Consider the following 22,891-nt stretch of genomic DNA (forward strand, 5'->3'; position numbering starts at 1 on the left):
GGAAGTAGCCGTGGACTGCCGCTTTCCCATTGGAGTGGCCCCAGGTGTTCCTCCTAGACGTGCTCAGCGGGAAGAATGGGAGCCTTTAATTGCAAGTAAGATTGGAGCAGAGGAAGGCCGCCTGGAAGAGGGTAACAGTCAGAAAACCGAAATGTCACTTTAACTGAGTAGTTCTCCGTGCGACCTTCCGGCTACTGCGTGGCTTGTGCGCCCACTCAGCGAGCGTTGGAAGCGTGGCTTGTGATTCTAACAAGATAAATCTTTGCCGAGGCTTTTTGTTTTTTCGCTTTTTAGGGCCGCATCTGCAGCACATGGACGTTCCCAGGCTACGGGTGGAATAGGAGCTGCAGCTGCCGGCGTGCAGCTGCAGCAACGCCAGATCCGAGCCGCGTGAACCTACATCACAGCTCACTGGAAACACCTGGCCCCTAACTCACTTAGCGGGGCCAGGGATGGAACCCGCATCCTCGTGGATACTAGTCCGGCTGGCTGAACTACAACCGGAATTCCCGCATGGGCTTTTAATTCTTCCTTGAGATCTTTTTTCTCTTATTAAAGTGTTAACTTTTAATTTATGTGGCTGCCTCCGCCAAATTTGGGCAAGAATATCGTTTTCCTTCTCATTGGAGTTGGTTCTATGGAGTCCTCTGGGGTCATTTCACGAGGAACGCTGACAAACTTAATGTGATAGGGAGTCGAAAGTAAAGTGGTTAAATGTAACGAGGGGAAATTGAGGAGTTCTAGGGAAGATAATCCTGGAAAACTAAAGACCCATGGGAACTCAAAATTTGGAGGTTTTATCTGTGAAGGAAGGGTCAGACTTTTCCTAGCATCAGAGAATGGAACCAGAACTCAGTAATGAAAGTAAAAGAGAAGCAGCTTGAAAGTCATTAAAACAATTTGGTTCATAACTAAGTCTATCAGAGATAATGAGTTAGGCTCCCGCAGGAACATTTGCGTTTCCCCCGACCTGAAAGTGAGCTATTTCAGCAGAATCACAGTATTGTAGAGATGATCAAAGGGTCTAGTAAGAGTTTTTACAGGGATTCCTTAAAATGCTGAAATACTTGATTGTATGTTGTCTTCAGTAACATTATGCAGCAGCCATGCGCTTGTGAGGAAAATTCTGCTGCTCTGTGTGTCAAAAATCCGGCCTCACTCAAGCCTGTGCACAAGCTCCGCAGACAAGGCTGACCTAAGTGATGCTGTGATTCAGGGGGACACCTACACTAAATAACATAGACACAAGTTTCTAGTCTAAAGATTTGGTCTAGTTACATTTCTTTCCTTGCTGTGAGGTATAATTTCACCAAAACCAATATAGAATGGGGAGTTCCTGTGGTGGCGCAGTGGTTAACGAATCCGACTAGGAACCATGGGGTTGCGGGTTCGGTCCCTGCCCTTGCTCAGTGGGTTAACCATCCGGCGTTGCCGTGAGCTGTGGTGTAGGTTGCAGACGCGGCTCGGGTCCCTCGTTGCTGTGGCTCTGGCGTAGGCCGGTGGCTGCAGCTCCGATTCAACCCCTAGCCTGGGAACCTCCACATGCCTCGAGAGTGGCCCAAGAAATAGCAAAAAAAGACAAAAAAAAAAAAAAAAAAAACAAAAAAAAACAATATAGAATGGATTTTATCTAGCTAAAAATTCATACTCCCACAAAAAATGGGGAAGAAATTTGATTTACCTATTCTCAGACAATAGGTAAAAGAAAGTTAGAACAAATATCTTTACATGCTCTACCTACTTGTTCCCTTTTCCATGGTACATTTCTGGTTGAAAACGTGTCAGAGGGAAGAGAGTAAAAAGAAAATGATACTATATCACGCCAAATACCATAAATAATATTTTAAAAAAGGAAATGGTATAACAGAAATGCAAACATAAGGGAAAACATGGAGCTCCCGTCGTGGCTCAGCGGAAATGAATCTGACTAGCATCCTTGAGGACGCAGGTTCAATCCCTGCCCTTGCTCAGTGGGTTAAGGATCTGGCATTGCCCTGAGCTGTGGTGTAGGTTGAAGATGCGGTTCGGATCTGGTGTTGCTGTGGCTGTGGTGTAGGCTGGCAGCTACAGCTCCGATTAGACCCCTAGCCTGGGAACCTCCCTATGCCACGGGTTTGGCCCTAAAAATACAAATAAATTAATTAATTAAATTTAAAAAATAAAGCAAAACATACAAAAGACTTCTAGACTCCAATCTAAGAGAAAACATATCCTAAGGAACAAAAAGATTGCATTGTGCTAAAGAGCAACTTAATAAGATGACTTTTTTTTTTTTTTCTTTTTAAGGCTGCACATTCGGCATATGGAAGTTCCCAGGCTAGGGATTGAATTGGAACCACAGCAGCTGGCCTGCTCCACAGCCACAGCAATGCCAGATCAGAGCCACATCTGTGATCTACACCACAGCTCGTGGCAACACCGGATCCTTAATCCACTGAGCAAGGCCAGGGATTAAACCTGCATCCTCATGGATACTAGCCAGGTTAGTTACCACTAAGCCACAATGGGAACTCCACCCCACCCCCCCTTTTTAGACTCTCTATTTAATCATTCTGGTTTGACATCATCGAATATGTGTTCCATGCCATTTCGAATCCATGTAGAATTAAATTGGAATCGGGATGAGCTTTTGTACTTGCAAAGAACCACTCTTTGAGTACGCAGTTGCTTGGTACCCACTCGAGTACGGTCTTCATGACACTTTTTTTTGGGGGGGCTGTTACCCTCCATTCTGTGTTTTAGTAAGAAGGGAACAATTTCCAGGGTAGGTTTCTATCAAAAAAATCTCTCCTCTGAGATGAAGTCATTGATTGACTGAGACTCTGGTACCATCACCATCCCTGTTGGTTGTAAGAGTCTTAAGAGTTTGCTTTTTAATTATTTAAACAACAGTAATGGGCCACATTTTAATCAGTTATCTCATTGCTTCTTATAGAAATGTGAAGTTTTACCATTAACCCCAGTGTTACAGTCAGGGAATCTGAGACTCAGTGAAGTTGGCAACTTGCCTAGGGTCACACAATTAGACTTCTGATACCTAGTTTAATGCTTTTTTGGACGACATTCTCTGCTTCTGCTGTTGTCCTAGTATGGAAGCAATTCCTATCTGAAACCTGTAAATAGATTAAGCCAAACAGTCTCCACTGTGGAAATTGTGTTGTACAGGTTCCACCCTGGAATTTGTTCTGTATTTGTTCAAAGCACCAAATATTTGACTTCCATGAAAATAGTGCCAAGGTAAACTAGACAGAACCGGAAACAGGAACTTCTATATAAGCCTATATGTTCCTTAAAGATGTTTGAGTTTGTTCAGTACAAATTGGAATAATATTTGTCAGGACTAGACAAACAGTACATGCTGATAGAAGACTTTGCCTTGTATGTGACTCATGCTCAGGGGGACATACCCTTTAACATGACTTTGACTTGGCTTTTTTTTCTTTTTATGGCCACACCTGTGGCATAGGGAAGTTCCTGGGCCAGGGCTTGAATCAGACCTGCAGCTGTCAGCCTACATCGCAGCCAAGGCAACAAAACGGATCTGAGCCACGTCTGCAACGTATGCTGCAGCATGTGGCAATGCCAGATCCTTAATCCACCGAATGAGGCCAAGGATTGAACCCACGTCCTCTCCGACACCATGCTGAGCCCAAGCAGGAATTCTTGACATGGCTTTTTAACTGTAGGGAAAGGGTTTACCTCCACTGGCCTGCAAATCTTCATTCTCCTTGGCCTTCACAACAGGATACTTGCTTAAATTCTACTTATTATATGTTCCCTTTACTTAAAGTCTGATAGCTTATGGGAGTTCCCTTTGTAGTTCAGCGGGTTATGAACCCTACCAGTGTCCATGAGCATGTGAGTTCGATCCCTGCCTTCACTGAGTGGGTTAAGGATCTGGCATTGCCCTGTAGTTCAGCAGCTGCAGCTCTGATTTGTGTCTGCTTATACCAATACCACACTGCTATAATAAATATAACTGTAATAAGTCTAGGAAAAGTTAATATAACTCCTCCAATTTTTTTCTCTTTTTTCAAAGGTGTTTGGTTATCATATGTCCTTTGCACTTCTGCCTAAATCTTAAATTAGCTTGTCAACTTCTGCAAAGAAATCTACTGGGATTTTGATTGGGATTGAATTAAATTTACACACCAGTTAAGGATCATGGACATTATGACTATATTAAGTCTTCCAATCCATGAATCTGGTATTGGTCTCCATTTATTTAGTTCTTTAATTCTCATCAACAATAATTTATACTTTTCAGTATTCAGTTCTTTCACCTTTTTTTTTTTTTTTTTTTTTTTTTTTGCTCTTTTTTCTATTTCATGGGCTGCTCCCGCAGCATATGGAGGTTCCCAGGCTAGGGGTAGAATCGGAGCTGTAGCCACCGGCCTACACCAGAGCCACAGCAACACGGGACCCGAGCCGCATCTGCAACCTACACCACAGCTCATGGCAACGCCAGATCGGCAACCCACTGAGCAAGGGCAGGGACCGAACCCACAACCTCATGGTTCCTAGTCGGATTCGTTAACCACTGCGCCACGAAGGGAACTCCCTTTCACATGTTTTGTTAAATTTACCTCAAAATAGTTCATTTTGGGGTGCTACTATAAATAGTATTGTAGTGGGAGTTCCCGTTGTGGCTCAGAGGGTTATGAACCTGACTAGTATCCATGAAGATGTGGGTTCAATCCCTGGCCTCCCTCAGTGGGTTCAGGAGCTGGGGTTACCATGGCTGTGGTGAAGCCTCCAGCTGCAGCTCCGATTTGACCCCTAGCCTGGGAACTTCCGTATGCCGCTAGTGTGGCCCTAAAAAGCAAAACAGAAAGTATTATACTTTTAATTTCACATTCTGATTATTCACTGCTATCATGTAGCAGCACAATTAAGTTTTGCATATTGTTCTTGTATCCTGAAACCTTAACAAACGCTCTAACTCTAGGAGCTTTTTGTAGATTCCATAGGATAGTCTATATAGTCGTTGCAAATTTCACTTCTTCATTTCCAATTTTTAGGCCTTTTATACTTTTCTTGCCTTCTTTCGCTGGTTAGATGCTTTAGTACAATGTAGGATCGAAATGGTAAGACCAGGCCTCCTTGACTTCTTCCTGATCTTTAAAGGAAAATGTTCTGCCATTGATCAATAAGACTGATACTAACTGTAGGTTTTTTTGTAAAAGCCCTTGATCAATTTGAGGAAGTTTCCTTCTACATGCATACTTTGTTTTCTTGTGCTTTGCATTATTGTTTCCCAGATCTTGTGTTTTTTACAAATTAAAATTTCATGGCAGCCCTGTGTAAAGCACGTCTGCTGATACCATTTTTTGAACAGCATGTGCTCTCTTCACGTCACATTTTGGTAATTCTTGAAATACTTCAGACTGTTTCATCATTATCACATTGTCATAGTGATCTGTGGTCAGTAATCTTTGCTTTCACTATGATGACTCACTGAAGGCTCATGTGGTTAGTATTTTTTAGCAGTACAGTATTTTTAAATTACTGTATATCCTTTTTTAGACTTGATGCTGTTACGCACAGTAGACTGCAATATAGTGTAAACATGGCTTGTGCATGCTCTAGGAAACCAAAAAAAAAAAAATGTGTGACTTGCGTATTGTGATATTTGCTTTTTTAGGACCATACCTGTGCTGTGTGGAGGTTCCCAGTCCAGGGATCAAACCCGCACCACAGCAGGGCCCCGAGCTGCTGCAGTGACAATGCCAGAACCTTAAAAAACTGCTGCACCACAAGGGAACTCATTTTCATTATTTATTTATTTATTTATTTATTTATTTTTTATCTTTTTGTCTTTTCTAGGGCTGCACCTGCAGCATATGGAGGTTCCCAGGCTGGAGGTCTAATTGGAGCTGTAGTCGCCAGCCTACACCACAGCCACAGCAACGCAGGATCTGAGCCGCGTCTGTGACCTACACCACAGCTCATGGCAACACCGGACCTTAACCCCTGAGCGAGGCCAGGGATCGAACCCACAACCTCATGGTTCTTAGTCGGATTTGTTAACCACTGAGCCACCACAGGAACTCCCATCTTTTATTTTTGATATTTGATTTATTGCTGTTCTCTGGAACCAAATCCACAATACCTCTTAGGTATTTCCAATGTACTGAGAGTTTTTATTGAGAACAGATGTAAGATTTTGTCAAATATTTTATAGTATCAATTGAGATGATCGCATTGTTTTTCTTTTTTTAATGTTAAAGTGACAAATTGCATTGAATGGCTTTGGAATGTTAAAATAACCTTGCATTTCCGTGATAATACACACTTGTTGGTGATGTGCTGCATTCTTTATGTATTGATGGAATCTACTTGCTAAAATTGTTAAGAATTTTTGCATTCACGAAGGCTTTTGCAATGTTATTATTACATAGTTATTTTCTGGCTTGGTTATCAAATAAATAGCTTCATAGAATGAGTTTGAATATATTTCACCCTCTAATTTTCTGGAGAAGTTTGTAGTGTACAACTAGTGTCCTTTCTTTCTTTAATGTTTGATAGAACTCATTAGTGAAGCTAGCTGGATATGGAGGGGGTTTTTTGTTGTTGTTGGCAAATATTTTTTTCTCCTAGCCACTAGTTAATTTCAGGGCTGTTTATGGGTTTTTGTTTGCTCGTTTGTTTTTGGCTCTGTCCATGGCATTCGAAATTTCCCAGGCCAGGGATCAAACCCTCAGCACAGCAGTCACCCAAGTTGCTGCGTGGACAATGCTAGATCCTTAACCCACTGCGCCATAGTGGAACTCCTCCTATTTGATTTTTTTGTTGTTGTCTCATGAGTTATTTAAAAGTTTGTTATTTATATTCCAAAATGTTTTTGTTATTAATTTTTAATTGCATGTGATCAACAAACATTGTATATGTTTTGAATTTTAAGAAATATATTGTTCTATGTCTCACAATATCATGGTAAGTGTTCCACACACTTCAAAATCATATGTATTCTGCTGTTTGGGGGTAGTTTGGTCTATAGATATCGATTAGGTCAGGTAAGATGCTATTGCTTAAGTCTTCTCTATCCTTAATGACTTTTTGTCTAATTATTCCATCTGTTACTGAGAGAGAGAGAGGGATGTTGAAACTTCCAGCCGTAATTGTGAATGTGTGCAGTTCTCCCATAAGTTCTGTTTTTCCTTCATGTATTTTGAAGCCTTCTTAATAGATAAACAATTAAAATTGATATACTCTCTCAGTGAGTTGACTTCTTTAAAATTATGAAATAACTTCCTTTACCCTGGTAATATTCTTTGCTGTGAAATCTACTTTGTCTAATAATAATGTAGCTACTACAGCTTCCTGTTGATTAGTGTTATCTTGATTCATTTTTTTTTTTTACATTTACCCTATTTGTGCCTTTATTTATTTATTTATTTATTTATTTATTTATTTGCCTTTTAGGACTGCACCCATGGCATATGGAGGTTCCCAGGCTAGCGACTGATTTGGAGCTACAGCTGCCATCCTACGCCACAGCCACATCAACGCTGGATCCTTAACCCACCAAGCAAGGCCAGGGATTGAACCCACAACCTCATGATTCCTAATCAATTCATTTCCGCTGTACCACAGTGGGAATTCCTAGCCTATCTGTGCCTTTATATTTAGTTTGTTTCTTGTAGGAAGCATATAGTTGAATCTTGCTTTTTAAAAACTGAATATGAGGAGTTCCCATCGTGGTGCAGTGGTTAACAAATCCAACTGTGACCCATGGGGTTGCGGGTTTGAACCTTGGCCTCGCTCAGTGTGTTAAGGATCCTGCGTTGCTGTGAGCTGTGGTGTAGGTTGCAGATGCGGCTTGGATTCCGCGTTGCTGTGGCTCTGGTATAGGCCGGTGGCTACAGCTCCAACTGGACCCCTAGACTGGGAACCTCCATAAGCCATGGGAGCGGCCCAGGAAATAGCAAAAAGACCAAAAATAAATAAATAAATAAATAATAAATAATAAATAATAAATAAAAATAATAAAAATAAATAAATAAAAATTGAATATGAAAATCTGTGCCTTCTACTGGGGGTGTTTAGACCATTTACATTTAATATGATGATTGATAAGATTAGGTTTAAATCTGTGCTATTTGCTTTCTGTTTGTTTCATCTGTAGAACAAATGATGTTCTCCTCTCCTCTTTTTCTGTCCTCCTTTAGATTAATTGAGAATGTGTCATCTTCTTTGTTAGCTTACTAGGCATAAGTCTTATGGTTTTGTTGTTGTTGTTCCAATCCAGTTCGTAATATGCATCTTTGGCTTATTACAGTATACCTTTGTGTGATATTTTAGCACTTCCCTTGTAGTTTTAGGTCTTTAGAACAATATACTTTCATTTCTCCTCTCCTGCTTTTCTACATCTTACTTGTACATGTGTTATAAACATCACAGTACAGTGTCACTCTTTTTGCTTTAAACAGTTAATTATCATTTAAAGATATTTTTAAATAAGAAAAGTTATTTCATATTTTATGTATTTAAAATAGAAATATGTTTTATATTTGCCCACATAAATACTTTTCTTATATTCTTCATTCTTTGCAATAGATTCAGATTTTTATCTGATATTTACTTTCTGCTGAAAGGCTTCAACATTTCTTGCAGTGTAGATGTGGTAATGAGTAATTCTTTTAGTTTTTGTGTATCTGAAAATATATTTCACCATCTTTTTGCTTTGTTTTGTTTTGCATATTGAGAAATTTGCTTTTTGGCATGGGAATCTTCTTTTCTTGTTGGTGTTATTGATGTAATTCATTTAAGTATACAGTTCACCCATTCGAAGTGAACAATTCAATGTTTTTTAGTATAATCGCAGAGTTGTGCACCACCACAGTCAATTTTAGAACATTTTCACCACCCCCAAAAGAGAAAGTCTCGTCTCTTTATCTGTCACCCCTTCCTCAACTCCCCCATCTCTGCCAGCCCTAGGCAATCAATAATCTATTTTCTGTCTCTATAAATCTGTATATTCTGAACATTTCATATAAATGGAGCCATGTAACATGTGATCTTTTGTTTGGTCTTTTTTTGTCTTTTTAGGACCGCACCTGCAGCATATGGAGGTTCCCAGGCTAGGGGGTCTAACAGGAGCTGTAGCTGCTGACCTACACCACAGCCACAGCAACGCCAGATTCAAGCCTCGTCTGCAACCTACACCACAGCTCATGGCAACGCTGGATCCTTAACCCACTGAGCAGCGAGGCCAGGGATCGAACCCACAACCTCGTGGTTCCTAGTTGGATTCAATTCCACTGTGACACGAAGGGAACTCCCCAACATGTGATCTTTTGTGGATGGATTTTTTTCTTAACAATGCTTAACACAGTGTTTGCAAGAGTCACTCCTGTTGTAGTTTGTATTAGTACTTTATTCTCCCCTTACTGTTCTTCCTTTTACCAACATATTGATATAAATTTTATTTACTAATTCATTAGTTGGACGAACATCTGGGTTGTTTTCCATTCTTAGCTATTATGAATAATGATGCTGTGAACATTTGTGTACAAGGTTCTTTGTGGATATATGTTTTCATTACTCTTGGTTATATACCTAGAAGTGGAATTTCTAGATTATATGGTAACTCTACCTTTAAAGTCTTGAGGAATAATGAGATCATTTTCCAATGAGGCTACACCTTTTTACATTTCTACCAGCAATTTATTTTATTTTATTTTGTCTTTTTTTTTAGGGCTGCACCCACAGCCTTGAAAATTCTCAGGCTAGGGGTTGAATCAGAGCTGCAGCTGCCAGTCTGTGCCACAGCCACAGCAACACTAGATCCAAGCCACATCTGTGACCCACACCACAGCTCACAGCAATACTGGTTCCTTAACCCACTGAGCAAGGCCAGGAATTGAACCCGAATCATCACGGATACTAGTTGGGTCCTTAACCTGCTGAGCCGCAATGAGAACTCCCTCTGCCGGCAATTTGTGACAACTCTGATTTTGTTATATCCTTGCCAAAACATGGTACTATCTTTTTTCACTCTGATCCTCTTAGTGGATGTGAAGTGATAGCTGCTTGTAGTTTTGGTAGTTCATGGAGGCTTTGAATTCTGTTTTCCTGTTGGCTAGTTGTGGTGAGCATCTTTTCATCTACTTATTGCCCATTGTGTATTTTCTTTCTTTTCCTCCTTCTATTCCGATTATTTGCCCATTTTAAATGGGTTATGTGTCTTTTCATTTTTAAACCTGAAGAGTTTCATTTGTTTTTTCTTCAAACGTGTTTTCTGTCTCCCACCTCCTCAGGGACCCCAATCACACACATATGGGGTTTACTGAAAGTGCCCCCCCTGATATTCTGTCCTCTTCTTTCAGTCTCTTTTCTGTGTTTCATTTTAGAGAGTTTATGTAGCTATGTCTTAAAGTTTGCTAGTATTTTTTTCTGCAGTGCCTAATCCGATGTAAATTCCCTCCAGTGTATCTTTCATGTCAGCCATTGATTTATTCATGGAAGTATGATTTGGAACATTTTCATATCCTTGATGTTTCTCTTTTACATGCTTATACTTTCTTACAGAATCTTTTTTAAAGTTAAAGTGTAGTTGATGGGATGCAGTTAATTTACTTGGAAACATTTTGATCTTTTCAAGGTTTGTTTTCAAGCCTTGTTAAGGATAAGAGTAGCCCTAGATCTTAGGCCGATTTTTCCCTTTTACTAAGTACTCTGCCTGATACACTGCATGGTACAGCTGGTGAAAATACAAATTGTTCTCTGCTCCAATGAGTTTTCCCCCTGTCCTCTCTGGTGCTTCTTTTCTTGACTTCAAGTAGTTCCTTACACATGGGCGCTTGTCTTGAAGACTTTCTGAAGGAAGCCCTCCGCAGGTCTCTGGAGCTCACGCTGCCAGGTTCTCTTTTCTCCACGCAGCTCTTTCGCTCCTGTACCCATCCCTTAGGCATTCCAGCTGTGTCAGCCGCCCCAAACTTTCAAATCTGTCTTTTCAACGCGAGGAGATCATCTGTCTGAGTTTCCCTTTTCTGGTTGTGGCCTGGAAATTTCATCTGGGGAGTAAGTTGGGATAGTCATAGCACTCACTTCATTTGTTCCACTTATTTTAGGGATCGGTGTCCTACACTGCTTGCAGTCCAGTCTCTAAAAATTATCATTCTGAATGTTTTGTCCAGTTTTCTGTATATTTAATTGAAGCACAGAGGTAGGTTAAATACTTTTCCTGTTATTGCATTTAGGTTGGAAGCTATAGTCCTTAAAAACATCTTATATCATTTTCTGGACTCTGGAAACAGGCTGGGTTATTTCTATTTTTATTTCTATTTAATTTATTTATTTATTTATTTTTTGTCTTTTCTACCTTATAAAGATATTAACCAGCTTGGTGGATAATTAGAAAAAAAAATTTCTCAGCTGACCACAGTGAGAGTGGTGGTGGTAATTCTTCCTGCCAGCATACATATAATTATAGTGGAGGAAAGAGCATTCATTTTTACTTGGAGCACTTAAAACTGATGCTCGACATAAACGCAAATCCCAAGTATATTATTTGCTAACACCTCAAATGGAATTTCCACTAAATAAAGGTTGAGTAAGAGTCAAAACACAAATGTGTCCAGTTTGGTGGTGGGCAGCGGCGGCGGGGCGTGGGGGCAGAAAAATACAAGATATGGAATGTTCCTGACCTTAAAGAATGTGCAACCTGATCGAGACAACAAGACAAGTACATCTGAGACAAACAGAAGACAGCGTAATAACATATGTCATTGCAAACCTCCCATGTGCCCGCCAGGAACATTCAGAAGAACTAACACTGAAGTTATCAGAAATAACCCAGTCCAGGAGTTCCCGTTGTAGCTCAGGAGCAGGCTAGGGGCAGGGGTAAATGAATCCAACTAGGAACCATGAGTTGTGGGTCTGATCCCTGGCCTCGCTCAGTGGGTTAAGGATCTGGCGTTGCCGTGAAGTGTGGTGTAGGTCACAGACAAGGCTCGGATCCTGCATTGCTGTGGCTGTGGTGTAGGCTGGCGGCTACAGCTCTGATTAGACCCCTAGCCTGGGAACCTCCATATGCTGTGGGTGTGGCCCTAAAAAGACAAAAAAAAAAAAAAAGTGAAAAATCAGTCAAAGTAAATAATAGTAAAGTGATATGCAGTTAGGTCATTTTGGAATTTTGCTTTCTCCATCAATGAATTATCATTAATATTACTCGATTTTTTTTTTTTTGCCACACCTATGGCATGCAGAAGTTCCCAGAGCAGGAATTGAATCCATGCCACAACAGTGACCTCAGCCAGAGCAGTGACAACGCTGAACCCCTAACTGCTAGGCCATCAGGGAACTCCTATCACTCTAAATAGAAATAAGAAAGATTAAAATGGACTCTTTGCCTGTGTTAGTATTCTGGTGGTACACAGGAACAAAATTACAGGGCAATTTCATTCACTTCCTCTACAACGAATATGCCCTCAGTCAGCAACAAATGTATTCCAAGTTCCTTTTTTTAAAATGTTTTATTATAGTTGATTTACACTGTTCTGTCAGTTGTTCCAAGTTCTGCTTTCTGTGTTGAGGATGCTGCCGAAGGGAAGACACAAGATGCCTTGTTCTCATGGCATATTCTCTCTTAGTACTACTTATATGTGGAGGCTCCATGTAGGTTCATAGTGTAATGCACTTATAATACGTGAGGGATTCGTGGGTTCATCCCACAAGTCATTTGCTTAGTACCACGTACATTCCAGACATTTTCCTTGGAGCTTATGTTGCATAGCAAACAAAAGAGACAAAGTCCTTTCTCCCCTGAAGCTTGTATTTGGGGTAGGGGGGGCAGTCAAATAGACGAACGTGAGGTGAGTGGCACCTGCTCTAAAGAATAAAGTGGGGGGAGGGGCTAGGTATCACGGGAGGAAGCTCTGCTTAATGTAGGTGATCAGGGAAGGCCTGTGTCGTTACGGTCCCCTGATGAAGCGAGGGAACAGGCTAGCCAAGCAGACTATTTGGGGCAACTGTTCCAGATGGAGGGAAAATTCTAAGTGCAAATGCTCTGGCGCAGGACCAGGCTTAGCGGGTTTGAGTGAAACTAGCGGAGCCGAGGGAGAGTGCTGGGAGGTGAGGAGGAAAGGGGTGAACAGGGTCAGGCCACCTAAGACGGGGCCATCCATGGTGACATCCCTGCCTTTTATTTGGAAGTGGTCAGCCGGAGGAAGGTCTTGAGCAGAGGAGACACGACCACATTTATATCATGACTCAACACCTCCAGCTGCTCTTGAGACAGTAGACTTTGGGAGGGCAGGGCCGAAGCAGAGAACAGGGAGAAAGCCTGCCGTCTTTCAGGTGTGAGAGGATGGTGGCTTAGCCCGCAGTGTTAGCGTAGGAGATGGTGAGACGTGGTCAGTTTCTGGATGTATTTCAAATGCTTATGGGAGAAGTCAGACACAAAAAAGAGTACACAATGTATGATTCCATTTATATCAAATTCTGGACATTGTAAATCATCTAGCACAACAAAAGGTTGTTTGGAGACAGTCAGGTAGACAGGAGACGGGGCGAGGATTGCAAAGGAGCATGAGGACTCTTTGGGGTGATGGAGAAGTTAGCTACCTCGATTCTAGTGCTGGTCTCATGAGTGTATACGCGTCAAAACTCATCCAATTGTCTACTTGGAATATGTGCAGTTTATTGTATGTAAATTCCAGCTCAGTAAAGCTATTCAAGTAAAGAGTACACAGGATTGTCTGATGGATTGGATGTGGCATGTGAAATAAAGAGGAATCTGGGATGGTTTGTAAGTTACTGACTTGAACACCTGGAAGACAGAATTAAAGGGCCCGTCATTGAAATAGGAAGGCTGAAAGGAGCACGGTTGGAGAGAGAAAATGAGAAATTGGATTTCCAACATACTAAGCTGAAGATGCATGTTAGAAACACCAAAGATTCCAAAGCAAGAAACACAGTAGAAAAGAAATGGAGAAACTCCTAAAGGCACTATTGCTTGGACAGTCACCTGACCCACTGTACGTTCTCTCGAGACACCGTGGGACCAGTGGAGCATCTCATAACCCTGGAGATAAACAACTGTGAACATCTCCTTCTCACCTTTTCCTTTATTCAACATTATGGACTGCCACATTCTTTCACTTGCTTTTAAGGACTCCAGTTCGGGAAACCAACTAACAGATGCGATTGGCTCTCAGCATTGATGAATAGCCTTGACAGAGGCTATAGTGAGAAGCGCCAGGTCACAGACAAATGCAATGTACTCATCTTGGAAAATGAATGGTAATAGCACCAGCTATTGTGAAAATTAAACAAATTGCTACTACGTATGAAGACCTTAGAATGACATCTGGGCATAAAGAAAATGCTCAGGAAGTGTTTTTCCATTCTCTAACATTTATTTTTGTCTTTTTTGGGGGGGGTCTTTTTAGGGCCACTCTGGTGGCACATGGAGGTTCCCAGGCTAGGCGTTTAATCCGGGCTGCAGCCACAGGCCTACGCCACAGGCGCCACAGCCGCCACAGCCACAGCCACACCAGACTCAAGCGGCATCTGAGTTCTACACCACAGCTCACAGCAACGCTGGATCCTTAACCCACTGAGCGAGGCCAGGGATCAAAGCCCCGTCCTCATGGATACTAGTCAGATTTGTTTCTGCTGAGCCAGGACAGGAACTACTTAATCTTCAGTCCTTTTGATGTGAGTTGTTTTCCACTAAATTGTGGGCCTCTTTACACGAAGTCCAGATAGCTTGTCTGTTAACCCTACACCTTTCCGCTCATCATCCTGGAGCTTTGTCCAGCCTCTGTCCTAACGTGGTAGCCTGTAACGTAACGGAAGCTCAACACATTTGCATTGAATTAAATTATTCTTCTGTTAGGATATAGACCCAAGAATCTGAAGACCTCAGCCTGGGGGACCCAGGGCCACTCCCATCTCCAGGGCTAGCAGGAGACGCGTGGGGAAAAAAAACAAATAACTGAGCAGGCCACCGCTCTAATTTCCCTCAGAGTCACAGCTCCCTTTCCTAATTTGAGGGGATCATGGGATGGGGCCCCAAGAACGCCCTGGGAGTCAGAAGGAGGGGGATGCCGAACTGGACACCAGCAGTGGTAAATCGTGGGTGGGATCTGGTCCTTCGGGAAAGGAGGTACCAAACCAAGAAGGGATGGGGTGGTGACGGTGAGCCCCTTGGGGACCGACCAGAAATCTGAAGCTGCGAGAAGGGGTCAAGAAAGACTTGTTGGACCAGCGCGGGGGGAGGGGGGGCCCAAGGTCGGAGAGGGGCGCGAGACCCGTGGAATCTCGCCGAGGGTCCACTGCGTAGGGACAAGGGCACAGGCCGGCGATTGGACGAGGGAGGAGGTAGAATCCTGGTTGCCAAGGCAGCAGTCGGCCGCGAAGGCAGCAGTCGGCCGCGAAGGCCTAGGCGAGGAGGTGGGCGCGCTTGTCCTCCTCCGGCTTCTTTAGGACCCTCTCCGGCCATCCCCTCCCGAGACCGTGCTGACGTGTCGCTCGGGGCCCCACACCCCGGCGGGCGCCGCCCCGCCGCCCGCCTCCTCCTCCGCGTCACCCGCTCCGCGAGTGACCACAACATGGCTGCGGCGCCGGGGCTGCTGCTCTGGCTGCTCCTGCTCGGGCCGCCCTGGCCGGTGCCGGGCCAGCCGGAGCCGGCCCCCGGCCGGCGCTTCTCGCAGGACAAAGTCTGCGCGGACGAGGAATGCAGCAGTGAGTGCCCGGCGCGCGGGGAGGCGGGGGTCGCAGGGCGGTTGGGCGGAGCGCCGCGGGGGGCGAGCCGGGTCCCCGCTTCTGTCCCCTCCGGCCCTGCGGGCGCCCAGGCCGGCCGGCCCCGGCCGTGGGGGCTGCGCCTCCCACTTGTTGCCGGCATTTCATTTTTCTTTCGCTGACGGAGGCGGGGGTGGGCGGTCGGAGGTGGCCCCCGGTTTCCCAGGGCCGCCCCCAGGGTTCCTTCCCCGGGCTGCCCTGGCTCCGGCGAGCTGGGGTGGCGCGCCGAGCGTCCTGGGCTCCCACGCTGCATCCCAGCGCTCTCCTGCCCCCGCTGCGGGGACCTCGGAGAGTGCAGTCCGGGGGCAGATGGGCCAAGGGCTCAGGGGGCGTATTCCCTGCGCAGTGGCCAGTGGGGGCTCGGGAGAGGCTCCCTTCGCTCTTCTGCTTCCCACCGATTCGGGGCTCGGACGCCTTTCGAACTGGGACTGGAGTTTAGGCTTGGGACGAGCCCGGAGTCCAGGCGTGCTGTGTATTCCAAGGTCTCCGCCCCGGCTCTGCCTCGATCCTGTCATTTCTGTGCTTGGAAGGCTCTTCCTGCAAATAGCCAGGCGGGGGGGCGCCGGGAGGGCCAAAAGCTTGCGCTCTCGAAAGAGGCGGAGACTCTGCATCGGCCACCTGGGACCGGCAGCCTCCTCTTTGCGCAGGAAGCGGAATTGTTCCCCATTCGCGGATTGGGGATGGGGCGGGGGTGCCGCTGCTGGTGAGGAGCGCAGAGATTCCCCGGACTGAGAAGAAGAGGGTTGTTAAAGTAAAAATAATGCATGCTCCAGGGGTTTTATAAACCCAGCCAGCTTGAGCCTTAGTCACTTGTGTTTGGGGGCTCTTCCTGTGTGTTTGCAGGACCACTGCCGTCCTTGCGGCTTCCCAGTCCGTTTCAGATAACCTTGTAACGTACTGGTAACCACTTCGGAAACGCTTGTTCATATACTGTTGTCAGTACCTGGGGAACTGTTCATTCTGGAAAGGCCAGAGCCTACGGTTAGCTATTTATAGTGAAATGGGTGTTATTCCAGAAACAAATTGTATAATTTGAAGAGTTGTATCATTGCTCCACCACTCAAGAAAGGAGGCTTGCTTTGATTTGCGTTTAAGCCATTCCTAGAGGCAACCCTAGACCTGATGTAATAAATGCTGCAAAAGGGGTGCAACTTCCATGATTGTTTCCCTTCTTTTCTTGGAGTCAATCCAGGTTAGTAGCCAGCAGGGTTGGCAAAATATTTGCTGTTCTTTGCTTTCCAGCACTGGCCTGTCTGGTCCTCAACACCACTTACCAGGACAGTCGCTCTGTGTGGATGCTTCCTCAGTGTGGAAAGGCCACAGGGTGTTGGAAGGGCCCGTAGCTGTCACATAACTTGAGAAAATGGCATGAGTCCAAGCAGATGTAACCAAGCACAACAGGCTGCAGCCAGGCAGGGTCTGGGTCTGTGTTGTGTTGCATAAAGTGTTTATTTAGTAACGTGTGTGCGCGTGTGGGCTGTCCTTGTGTGCTTTTCAGATAGCTGTGTCACCGTGTGCACTATGTTGTCATCTGATTTGTTATTATAAATCTGCAGTGATATCTTCCAAGGGTGAAATAAGAGAAACATTGCCATTTCTGATTCTGAGAGAATTCCAGCCTCTTTTTTTTTTTTTTTTTTTTTTTTTTTTTTTGCTTTTTTAGGGCTGTACCTGCTGCAATACGGAGGGTCCCAGGCTAGGGGTCGAATTGGAGCCGTAGTCGCCAGCCTACACCACAGCCACAGCAACGCAGGATCTGAGCCTCGTCTGCAACCTACACCACAGCTCATGGCAACCCGGGATCCTTAACTCACTGAGTGAGGCCAGGGATCAAACCTGCATTCTCAAGGGTGCTAGTCAGATTTGTTTCCACTGAGCCACAACAGGGAACTTCAAATCCCCAGTCTTAAATTGTCCATCACCTTCAACTTGGCCTCTCATCTATCTAATTATATCTGAATTAGGAGGCTGAAGTGTATTAAAATAATCAGATTTTAGCTTCAAAATCCAAATAACCCCCATGTTTATCCCTCAAATAACTTATTTAAAGATATGTTTTAATGTATCTTTTATTGCTGTTTAGCTTTTAGAAAAAGTGTTATTTCCGTTTCATCCTTTTTCTTTGCTATTTAATTGCATTTATTGTGCATTCCATATTACATTAGAAACTGTGTGTTTGGTCAACAAAAAGAAAAATACTGCTTCTACCAGTTCCTAGATCGCGTGTGATTTAAGGCCTGCATTTTAAGACTGAAGGTAACTACTAAACAGTTCTCGTCCTTACGCTCGTCCCTGCCACACATGATTGTGTTTCTAGAAACATAAGCCACTTGTCCACTTTGATTTTGTTTCTAGAAATAAACAAACCTTCTTACTGTTGAATATTGTCAGGCGTATATGCTTTCAGAAGATATTACTTTGTCCTATGATTGGGTCCATAACAGGATGTGATGTCCTTTCTCCTTAATTTAACCAGATGCTGTAAGGAGAGAGCAGCTTGGCTGCAAATGAAAGTGTTTACTGCTGCGCAGTTGCCATTTCAGCCACTTAAAGACAGGGCCTCTTCGTGCTTAGTTCAAGTTAATTGACCCCTTGGGGGGTTCTTGGGTGCTCTCCCCACCTACCTATTACCTTGACAGGTAGCCAGGCAGCATCTGTGATCCAATCTACCCAACTGCCGAATGAAGCTTTTCATGATGATTATGAAACAGCGAAGGCTGCAGACTGGATGGTTAGACAGGAAACTAAGAGATTCACTTGAGAGCAGCCACGCTTGGCAGTGGCCATTGCGTTTTGTTTCCCAGCCTTATCCGGGGAGAACAACGGGGGATGCTTTCCCTCCCCTGTCGTGATTCAGATTCCGTAAGGCTCTGGAGATGCTTGAGCGTGTGGATGGAAAGGGACTGGTTCCAGAGATTACAGGGGAAGCTCCCTGCTTGTTTACATCGTACGTTTCCTGATAAATCAGCAGAGACCACGGAAGTGGAATCCTGATTTCTGCTTCTTTCTTTTTCCCTTTTACATACAGTGTTAATGTACCGCGGCGAGGCTCTGGAAGATTTTACAGGACCGGATTGTCGCTTTGTGAATTTTAAAAAAGGTGACCCTGTATATGTCTACTATAAACTGGCAGGGGGATCACCTGAAGTTTGGGCTGGAAGTGTAAGTACCGCTTTGGCATGCTTTATTTTCTTCCTTTTCATTGGCTTGTTTAACACTCTAGATTGAAGTAACTTGTTTTCTGGGGGTCTTGGATGGCGTTAACTTGTTTTCTCTGCTAGACCGTGAAAACAGAGGGTGATTCTGTGTCCCCAGCCGGCACCAGGCTTGGCACACAGAGGAAGGGCTTCAACAGAACTGACTGCTTGTGGCTCTTGCACCTCAGCATCAAGTTCTAGGCCTTCCCAGCCCTGGCTGCCCCATACAGAGTCAAGGCTGAGATGGTGAAGCCTGAAGAGTAACTGCACTGTTTGCAGAAGGGGGGTTCACGGGCATTAGACTTAATCTAGATGGTGTTTGAGGCGTTCCCATTTAGAGTTGATTTTACGTGTTTTTCTTTTCTTTTTTTTTTTTTTTTTTGGCTTTTTGCCTTTTCTAGGGCGGCACTCGTGGCATATGGAGGTTCCCAGGCTAGGGGTCTAATCGGAGCTGTAGCCGCCGGCCTCTGCCACAGCCACAGCAACATGGGATCCGAGCCATGTCTGAAACCTACACCACAGCTCACGGCAACGCCAGATCCTTAACCCACTGTGCAAGGCCAGGGATCGAACCCGCAACCTCATGGCTCCTAATCAGATTCGTTAACCACTGAGCCACAACGGGAACTCCTCTTTTTTTCTAAATTATTAATATTTGTGAAAAACGAGCTGCTCAGGGAACAGTTGCCCGATCATGTGCGCTGTTTCTATTAAAAAAGCAAAAATGTCATTTTCACTGTATACTTTCTTGTTTGCTTGTTTTGTCTGGAACTTCTAGGGCATCATTTTCCTGCTTTGCAGATAATAGCTCTGGTTGGGTCCCCCCAGCAGCTCTGCTCCCAGCAGACATGGAAATTAGTGACTGTGTCATGCCTTGAATTCTTTTTTTTTGGCCATGCCCGCAGTATATGGCTAGGGATCAAACTCAAGCCACCACAGTACCCCAAGCTACAGCAGTGACAATGTTGAGTCCTTAACCACTAGGCTGCCAGGGAACTCCAAGCTTTGATGTTTTTAATGAGAAAATTCACTGGGAGTGACCTGATCAGGAGGCTTATGAGCTACTGTCCTTTTTCAAAAGTGTGATGTGTATACTATTTATTTACTGAAAGTAGTAAGAGTCCTAAATGCCCTTAGAATTGTCCAAACTTCGAGATACACCCAGTCCCAAATAGGAAATATTTTACTCTCAATAAAACACCAAATAAATGACAGAAAAAAGATGGCGTGAGACTCCCCCACTAGGAAAAATAGATTCATTTATTATTTTTTTTCCGCCTTTTTTAGGGCCACACCTGTGGCATATGGCGGTTCCGAGGCTAGGGCCTACACCGCAGCCAGAGCAACATAGGATCTAAGCTGCATCTGTGTCCTACACCACAGCTCACAGCAATGCCAGATCCTGAACCCCCCGAGCGAGGCCAGGGATCCAACCCACGTCCTCACGGATCCTAGTCGGGTTCATCACCTCTGAGCCACCACAGGAACCACCAGTAGATTTCTTTTGTTGGCAACCTAGATTCCCTGGGAGGAATCTTGAAAAGCCAACTGTTCAGGTAGGATCTGGCTGAATCGCCACAGACAGGGAAGAATCTAGTCTCTTTCTTTCAAGTCCTGCGATTTCTCCATAGTCTTTACATCTGGAACATTTTTTTCCAAGTCCCCAGGCTGCGTTTTTTGTATTGCTGTGAAGCTGGAGCATTGGAATAATGAACTTGACTTTGTAATTTCCCTCCTCCAGACCTCTGCTCACGACCATAACCCCCTCCAGAAAGACGGCCAGTCTTTCTGGCTCCCGACTCTCATCGTGGGGCTACACTGCCCTCAGCTCCCAGCCAGAAGGGATCTTTGCCATCCGCCGATTCTAGGTGGCACTTTGTGTGCCCTGCCCGTGTGGCTGTCCTTGTACTGCTGTGCTGGGGTGCACGTGCGCACTGTCTCGGCTCTGTCGTGGCAGGGCCTGTGTCTGATTCCCCTTAAGAATCCTTCCTTTCAGGGCAGTGCTTCTCACTTACCTTTGTCCTAATGGTAGTTTATGCAGATTCATTCTCTTGAAACCATCTTCTTTTCTTCTCTCTCTTTTTATTTTCTCCCAAATCGAATCAGCCGTTCCTTGGCAGAGATGATATCCGGAAGCAAAATTAGATCACAAAGATTACTTCCAGGCAGAAGGGCCCCTGATCCTTGCATCTTTCTGTCAGATCATAAAAATGAGACCCACCCGCTGTAAAAATACGCACGGAGCTTTTTTTTTATGACCTATGGGCTCAGCTGACAAAGATTACACAGAGATAAATGCAATTCCTTTCTCCTCATATCTCTGGTTTCTTTCCCTTTTCCAGATTCTCTTAATAAAGTAGAATTTTCCTGAGAAGGAAGAAGGAACACAAGTATATTTTTCCTCAGTCTCCCCTCTCATTTCATGAATCTTATACTTAAGGAAATTAAAAACTCTCTCTCCTTAGCTTTCAAAGTGATTCTTGCTTCTGTTTCTTAGTCTTCATCCTTCCGTTTTTTTTGGTTTCTTAGAGTTTCAGACTTTTAGCTGCCAGGTAGCATTTTAAATTGCCCTTTCTTATCTAATCTTCAAGGCAGTATTTCACTAAACCTTGCTTTTTAGATAGTTGCCAGATATAACCAGAGCACTCGTAATGAGGATATTTTATGAGTCGGTGATAAAATGGCTTTTTTTTCTTTTCCTTTGGGGGCATTGGATCTGCATATCAGTCTTTAATGAGTGGAAAGAGATCTGCCGTCCCTTTCAGACTGTAGCTAATAAAAGGCAGTGTACGTTTCTCAGGAGGATACACAATATATCTTAGCTGTTAGCCCTGTAGAGGAATGGGATAATCTTCTATAGAGGTTTACTGTGCATGAAACTAAAGCTTAACTGTGTAGATTCATATGAATTGTATTTTCTCCCCCAATACTTGAAAATTTAGTCTTTGAAAAAGCTAGTACAGCCCATGATATCAATAAATCTCTGCCTTTTGTTGTAGTGGCCATGCATTTCAGACGTTTCATATTCTTTTTACTTATTAATCTTCTTGGGTGTTGTTTATTGGTTTAAGAAAGACTTATAGGTATCGGTTTACGAGTGATGCTGTGAAATTTGCAGAGAACTTCTTGTTAGGGGTTATTTGGAAAAGTCTATAACCAGCTTTGGTTTGCATAGTTTTAATCACATAATACGTAATAATTTTCTCCTAGGCAGATGTGTCTACCTCACAAATCTAACTTTAGGTGTCTTGTTTAGTAATAAGCTAAATGTTGAAAGAAAACTTCAGTGGTTTTAGAAAAGTTGCCCTTTTAATGTTCTGTACTTCATTTTTTGGGATAATAATCCCTGGAAACAGAATAGCAATTATCTACCTCTTGTGGTTATGTCTCCCTATCTGTGTATTTCTTTTCACTGCTGAGACGTCTCTCACGTATATTTCTTACACAGACTTTTGACTGATCTTCATTTCTTTTGCCCATTTTTTCATATAGGTTGGGCGTACTTTCGGATATTTTCCAAAGGATTTAATCCGAGTAGTCCATGAATACACCCAAGAAGAGCTACAGGTTCCAACAGATGTAAGTTGTGGACTTGCTTTGTTGTTGTTCTCAATTACAAATTGGCTTAAAAATTCATCAGTTAACATTCTACTTAAGTGTTTTTGAAAGTCTGAATGTGATTTGATCAAAAAAAAGTTGATATCTGTGTATCAGATTTTAATTTAGAAACAGACTACCTTTTGCACAACTATAAATGTAATAAATTCATTGAGTAATAAAAAAATAAAAAAAAAGAAACAGACTACTTTTGAAAGAAAGAAAAAAGAGAGAGAGGTGAAAGAAAGAAAGGAAGAAAGAAAGAAAGGGAAAAGTTTGAAAAGAATTTACAGGAGACAGAGTTCCTGTCATGGCTCAGTGGAAATGAATCTGACTAGCATCCATGA

General features: G+C 43.7%; 2 protein-coding genes across 7 annotated transcripts in view; both read left to right on the top strand.

Moving 5' to 3' along the window:
* Positions 1-22,891, top strand: part of DISP1 (dispatched RND transporter family member 1) — a 1,033,384-nt gene that overhangs the window by 684,584 nt on the left and 325,909 nt on the right. The gene's annotated exons all lie outside the window — the stretch shown is intronic.
* MIA3 (MIA SH3 domain ER export factor 3) overlaps positions 15,548-22,891 on the top strand; it is a 50,904-nt gene continuing 43,560 nt past the window's right edge. For all 6 annotated transcript variants that reach the window (XR_014817342.1, XR_014817341.1, XR_014817343.1 and 3 more), the window contains exons 1-3: positions 15,548-15,693; positions 18,779-18,912; positions 22,440-22,526. Coding sequence is in view for 2 of the 6 variants with exons in the window: in XM_021064133.2 (XP_020919792.2) it covers positions 15,561-15,693; positions 18,779-18,912; positions 22,440-22,526 (354 nt within the window). In the remaining 4 variants the exon portion in view is untranslated. The remainder of the gene's footprint in view (positions 15,694-18,778; positions 18,913-22,439; positions 22,527-22,891) is intronic.

Source organism: Sus scrofa, chromosome 10, assembly GCF_054392235.1.
Source record: "Sus scrofa isolate SSC_HxYL_T2T_F1_AM1 chromosome 10, Sscrofa_HxYL_maternal_Yorkshire_Landrace_v2.0, whole genome shotgun sequence".
In the NCBI taxonomy this organism is placed as follows: domain Eukaryota; kingdom Metazoa; phylum Chordata; class Mammalia; order Artiodactyla; family Suidae; genus Sus; species Sus scrofa.